The 7,257-nt window shown below is 30.6% G+C and overlaps 1 protein-coding gene across 1 annotated transcript; it reads left to right on the forward strand.

The window, feature by feature from the left end:
* Positions 1–564: 564 nt before the first annotated feature.
* On the forward strand, positions 565–3,529 carry LOC149562516 (polygalacturonase-like). The gene is made up of 9 exons (XM_089823891.1): positions 565–609; positions 910–1,041; positions 1,125–1,295; positions 1,455–1,475; positions 1,587–1,794; positions 2,283–2,364; positions 2,448–2,556; positions 2,963–3,079; positions 3,299–3,529. Exons 1-9 carry the CDS (start codon positions 565–567, stop codon positions 3,527–3,529), a joined length of 1,116 nt encoding a protein of 371 aa, XP_089680017.1.
* The last annotated feature ends 3,728 nt before the right edge of the window (positions 3,530–7,257 follow it).

The following is a 7,257-nucleotide window of genomic DNA, read 5'->3' on the forward strand; positions in this document are numbered from 1 at the left end:
ATATGCACACACTTTGATTTACATCACTATATATGTTGCTTTTAAACTATTGAACAAATGACGACTCCAATAATACTAGTATTTATGTTTTTGGTTGTTTTACTATCAGAAGATAATGCGAAATAGTTTCTTTTCCAATAAGCAACCAACTGCAACGGATGAACTACTCAACCTTAATAACAGATTTTGCTTGTTGTATGCATTTGTTTTATTTTATTTTTGCCCTTTAATTCTTTTGGTGTAGCATAGAAGTTTCATGCATTACTCAAGTTAGTGATCTTTTCTCTTATATAAACAAGGAAAATTAGTACAAGGATGAAAACTCTTATAAGACTATATTATTTGAAACTCAGTGGGAATGATGACTAAGGTGGTGAAAAGTCCCCTACTCTTCCATTCATTATTCTTCTCTTTCTTCTAATGGATAAGTACTGAAAGCAAACATTTTTGCAGATTGGATTTATCTTGGCTCTTACTCTTATTGTTTTCCTTGTGGATTTGTGCTGGGCTGCCCACAAAATTTATGATACAAATGCAGCAAAGAAAGTAAAGGTAGTAGATGTCATGGCATTTGGTGCAGTTGGTGATGGCTCCAAAGATGATAGCCCGGTAGGTTCTTATTATCATATTATCATATTAAATTTAATCAATAGAAGAAATTAACATTCATAAGACCAAAGTTAGCTTATAGAATAACATTTTATAAAATGGTATCTAATCGATCTAGCTATTTTAGCTATCAAACTTATTGACTTTAGCTGATGTTTAATATTCACATGCTGAAGATCTCTATAATGATTTGAAGTCAAAGATAATAAGGTATCATTCTAAGTATCAGACTTTGGCCTATATAACAAGAGATCCCATCATTCTAACTCTCAAACTTCTAACTTTGTAACTGAAGATTAGGCTTTTGAAAGAGCTTGGAAGGCAGCATGCAAGTTGTCATCAAATGGAAAGATGGTGGTGACAAGTGGAAAGAAATTCCTAGTCAATCCAACCACATTCTCTGGGCCTTGCAAGTGGCCTGTTTCAGTCCATGTAAGGAGATACATTTATTATTATCTGTTTAATATCTCACCCATTGCTTACTTATGTTGTCACTAGTGCCTTTTTTGCAACAGATTCATGGAACAATAATTGCTCCACCACAAAAATCTGCTTGGAAAATGGCAGATACAAGCAAGTGGCTTGAATTTTCAGGAATCTCTGGCCTCACCATACGTGGTGGTGGAATTATTAACGGGCAAGGTCAGATTTGGTGGGAAAATTCTTGCAAAGTTAACAAGAAAAATGTAAGGCTTCTGTTTAGTTCAACTATGATAAAAATTAAATAGTACAATTTTAGTTTTGATATGTTTAAACAGTGGATTAGAAATCACTTTTTAGTGTCAAACATTTGTCTAAGTCATTTAGATTGCACTTTTAATCCAACACTGTATTATGATGTGCAGCCTTGCACGAAGGCGCCCACGGTGTGTTTTCTGACTTGAGATCAATCAACTTATTCTGCTTACTTGAAATCCAAAAATATTGCTTTCATTAAATTCTAGTCTAAGATTGGGTTGCTTTGTTCTTCCTTGCAGGCAATCCATATTAGCAGTTGCAGGAATGTTGTGGTGACAAATCTGCAATTTGTGAATAGCCAACAAATACATCTGGGCTTCTTCTCCTCCTCTGCACTCCATGTGGGTAGACTTACGATAAAAGCTCCAAAAGATAGCCCAAACACTGATGGTATTCATCTACAGGGTGTCACCAATGTCAAAGTTTATAATTGTGACATTGGAACAGGTAATTATGAATTAGGTTCATTGTAGGCGAGAGTCTAGTTGAAATTTACTCAAGATTAATACATAATAGTAAAGACTTTAATCGACCATTTATTTAAATTTTGTAAAGAAATATCATTATTTTTTCATTTTTGTGAACATCACTTAAATAAAATGAATGTTAAGTAGACAATTCATGAGTGAGACATTGATTCATATGAATCACTATTTATGAAATATAAACATTTCTAAGAGTAATATTTAAAATATTAAAATTGAAAAATCCCCAAATCAAATATGGATAAATTATCACTAGGGCTGATTGCTTGCAACTAGAACACCCAAAGAAAAATGGAAATCTTGAATTGAACTCCTGTATGGTCCATTAATAATTTAACAGATTTATCTGATATAACCAAATAAATGTACGTAATATATTTTTGTCAATGTTATTAGCGAATTTTCCCATATTTGAAGGAGCCTTGTGTGCTTGTTAATTGTATAATGCAGGTGACGATTGCATCTCCATTACATCTGGGACGTCCAATGTTGATATTCAAAACATAAGATGTGGACCAGGACATGGCATCAGGTATCTCTTTCTCATTTAATCTGCTTGAATTCCATTACAGTAATGACTACTGGTTCGTATGATAGCTTGTTTTGATATTGCAGCATCGGAAGCCTGGGATACGATGGAGAGAAAGCAAGTGTGCAAAATGTAAGAGTAAAAAACGTTGTGTTTGATGGAACAGAGAATGGAGCCAGAATCAAGACATGGCAGGTGAATTCACTCCCAATAATCTTCTTCCAATTTCTCATATGTTTAGTTTTTTTTCAAATGTTTTTGAAGTTTTTTTTGAGTAAGGATGAAAGTTCAAAATCTTTTTGATGTTTTCTTAAATTTTGAATCAAAGACTGAGAAGTATTCATTTTGTTGAAATTGTCTATTAGTCATAATGTAGATCTTATCTCTTGACGGATGTTTATACTTCACAAAGAGTTGATTCCTAAGCTAAAAATGTTCAATAATCAAAGTTGACTCATTTTTTCAAGTCTACTTTTCAACTTCTTATATACTCATCCATGATCATCTATCTTTAATAGAAAACAAAAAATCTATTATGAATCTATATAAAATTTCAATATTAGATTAAAACCTACTCAACTTGCTAAGCTTGTATCTACAGGGCGGTTCTGGGTATGCAAGACAGATCTCATTTTCAAACATCAAGGTTAATAACGTTGGTTATCCAATTATTATAGATCAAAATTATTGCGACTCTTCTAAACTCTGCAAGATGAAGGTAAAAGAAAGATTCTAGTTGTATAGTTAAAAATCATTTATAATCAATTGATTAAGAGTTGTATATAAGATAAATTTAAACAAAATATTAGAAGTTATTTCAAATTTTTATTTGTTTATTCAAATACTATAGATTCTTATAGAAAAATTAGTGAAGTTTGCAATGAACCACGTGAATAATTCAAATTTATCTATCTAGTTAATGTGGTTTTGTGTGCAGAAATCCGCAGTGCAAATTCAAACTGTTTCCTACCAAAACATCAGAGGGACATCGACAGAGAAACAAGCAGTGAAATTTGTATGTAGTAAGAATATGCCATGCAGACAAATTGTTATGAGAGATGTAGATATAAAATCAACGCTGTCATCAGCAACACAATCAGTGTGTGCGAATGCTTATGGCTTAGCTTTTGGACATGTCTACCCACCCAATTGCCTTGGGAGATTGTGATTCATTATTATATAGCCCCTCACTATCTTTTATGTATCTGTAAAACCCAAAATGTTTGGGATACACTAGGCCACGCAGAGTTGTTGTATTAGAAATAATGCTTGCCAGCTTACTAGTAGTTAGCTTTCATTCTTTGTTGAACATTAATGTTCCACCATTCTTTAATATATTTTTTTACCCTTAGTCTAAGGGCACTACGTTTAGTTTTAGTTTTTAAAACTATGACATCATGGTATGGCAAGCAAACAATTGGAAAATGGATGTGTGGAAGAACATTGAAAGATGGCTTGGTGAGTGAAGCGTAGTAGTTTGTGGGAAAAAGGCAAAACAAAACCAGAAAGTTTTTTTTATACAAAAGTAAATCAACTGTGTGGAAAGAGGTTATGGTAGGTGTAAAAATGTTCCAAAAGCTTTTGGTTAGGCTTCAAATATATACTCCACATTTAATGTGGAACAGATGTATTTGTTATTTCTAGTATATTTAGAGCTTTATTTTTCTTTAGAGGTCAAGTTTATTTTATTATGCTATGAATTTCATATTGATATGTAACCTGATAGAGAAGAGTGACGTTTAAAGGATATCTGAGAATTTTTTGAATTTGGAATTCTAAAAGTGGTAATGTAAGTCAGAGTGGTATAAATCAGTAAGGATTTTATTTTATTTTATTTCAAATTTAATTAAATGAAAATATATTATAATTTCATGTTTTATAAAAAAATGTTTTTGTTTTCGATGCGGAACAAAGACCTTTAAGTCTTTCAAAGAACAAGAAAAGTGTGATATAAGAAATAAAATGAAATTAATTTATAGACAAAGTATATGATATTTGAATAATGTCTATATTAGAGATTTGGAATGAAAGAAGTGGTTATCTAAAGACAAAAGTTGATTCATTGTGGAAAAATATCTAATAAAGAATTAGGAAGTTATAGTGTTGCATAAGATTTGGAACAACTATGCAAAATATAGTCAAAAGAAGTAGAGAGTTAAAATAGAAAATGAATATTAGGTGATAGCTATTTATTACATACATGACATATCATCGAGAAGGGTATACGAATTGTATTATTCTATTTCTTTTTAATTACTTTAACTATATTCAAAAAACATGTATATATAAGTTACAAAGGTCCATGCCATGGAGGCCAAGAGTGACTAGAAGCTTAAACTATCTATTGAAAGCTTATTAATCTTGTGTTTAGTTCTTCATCTTCTAACTATCCTAGATCTAAACTAGTTGCTAGTGTGTCTTTGATGAGCTAGGGAATGACTTGGCATAAAACAAACTTCATAAGTTCCTACATTAATTTCAACATTAACTACATTATCTAAAGGGTAAAAAGTGATACTTAGGATGATGTATGATGAAAATTTATGAATTTAACTTTTCAAAATTGTAGAGTGTTTATAAGAACTATGATTATAAAAGGTATGTCTACCTTTGTACAATGTGATATGTGCTATCATTGAAGTCTGTGATAAATTTTTTGGACATTTTAGGTTGGTGTTTTTACTTTAATGGATACTTAAGAGGTGGGGTTTTGTCAGAATTAACATCTCAATGCAAACAAGAGCCACAAAAATAGGCATTATAACTTGAACTTGGTTTGGTAAATCCTCTTCAATTAGTTGTCCTTTTTGAAAAAATACTTCTAATCATGTTCATTTTAGGAAGAAAGTGAAGAGCCTTGACTTTTAGATATAACTATTTAGTGAGTCATTTATCTTAACATGAAAGTTAACCCTTTCTAACAATTTTATATATAACCATAGAATAGTACTAAGTAAACATGATTTTCATAATTTAAGATATCTTTAATACATCGTATTTTTCTTCATTTAAAATTGAAGGTACATAATTGTTGCATACATATAGTTTTATGGAACAACTTTCCCCAAACATGGTGTAGTAGGTGTTGAACATAAATTCACTTTAAGAATTTGACCCATGTCTTGTTACCAAATGTGACAATTATATGAAGAATACTCCCAATAAATTAAATCCTAGAATAAAAAAGATATCTCGGATATGAGAAGTGATATTGGGTGGTGACACGCATAATTTGGGAGTCGTAGGAACAAAGACATCCCTATTTGTAGGAGTATCAATGAGACCTTTTGGCAACATTGATCTGTCATGCCCAAACTACGAGGGCAAAAACACACACACACATTTTCTTTTTTTATAGTTATTAAATAAAGTGCTTAAAGATGAAATGATTGAGATAACATTTTACGTACAGGTTCTCTACAAGATGTCTAAGATTATAACAAGAGGACAATTACATTATTAAGTTTTGACACTTTTGTTATAAGATTGATATCGATAACTTTTGTTCTTACATTAACTAAAACAATAAAAAAACAATTATTTAAATGGCAATGTAAAAGCATTCGAGTTTAGATTCATTGAAAGTATATAATCAAAATCAAGTAATCTTTTAACTAATCATTACGTTATGATTTTCTAAGTTGATCAACAACTAAATTAATTGTAAAACTAAACTAACTACATCTAACATAATCTAATCTTTAAATTAAAAGAAGAATTAACCAAATTTCATTGACAAAATAAAAAAATAAAACTATACGAAATTAAAGCTATTAAAATATAAATATAAATACTTATAATACTCTAAACAATAATAACTACCTATCATAAGCAATGACTAACTAAAATACTAACTTAACTCTAATTTAAAATTTTAATCACTAACATATTTTAATCATTAAATAAAACCCAAATTAAATTAACAAACTAACTACTAAAACAACTAATCTAACCTAACTAACATCTAAACTAACCCCTTAACATTCTAACAAAATTTATAGCAAACTTTTAATAACCACTTACTAACTTAAAATTAAATTCTAAAACATACAAAACTAAATTGCATTTAAAACAAACTAAATTTCTATCCATACCTTTTACAAATAAAAAAACAAACATGCATACATAACAACCATAAAAAATAATTAATAAAATAAAACTAAACTACACATACTGCCCTATTCCCTAAAGTTTCTAACCGACCCCCACTGCCCATACTGGCCTAGGCGCTATCTTAGGCAGCCCACGTGGGCCCTACACACATCGTTTTCCCCCCCCAAGATTGCGTAGGCCTACATTTAAGGCAAAAAGGGAAGTGGTGAATTGCTTTGTCCAAGGCATACGTATGTTACATGGGCTTAAATGCTATTTTTTTTTTTTGAAATGCCTTCACAAGTGGTTGTCACATCAGTCCACTTGGATGGCAACAATTGCCAAACCATATGCAAGCCCCAACTATGCGCTGACCTAGGAGTTATGGTAAAAGATAATTAGGTAAGTCTTTTAGATATTAACTTTTTAAAAAATATATATATTATTCAATTTTATGCACCAAGGAGGTTAACATAAGATTTCTTTTATTTCTTTATTCTCTTAGGAAGGAATCTATTCAAGAATATGCTCTGTGGTCTTGGAAGGAATGAAATTTTCTCCTCATGTATTTTCTAGAGAGTTTTTACTCCTAGGAGTGCATATATTTTTTTGAAGCAAAATTTTAACAAGGCATGGTCATGTTTTATTATGCATTTCATTTATGTTACTTAGGATTTAATCAAATCTATTATTAACATTTTTCCTTTATACAAGCATGCCAATGCAAGGGAGTACATTAGGTATAGTCTATTAGTCTCTTATTTAAACATGTATGTTTTATATTAATTCTTCAAGGACATGGTA

The sequence above is a fragment of the Cupressus sempervirens genome, chromosome 4 (assembly GCF_028749045.1).
Source record: "Cupressus sempervirens isolate cs-2001-9-10 chromosome 4, ASM2874904v1, whole genome shotgun sequence".
Classification (NCBI taxonomy): domain Eukaryota; kingdom Viridiplantae; phylum Streptophyta; class Pinopsida; order Cupressales; family Cupressaceae; genus Cupressus; species Cupressus sempervirens.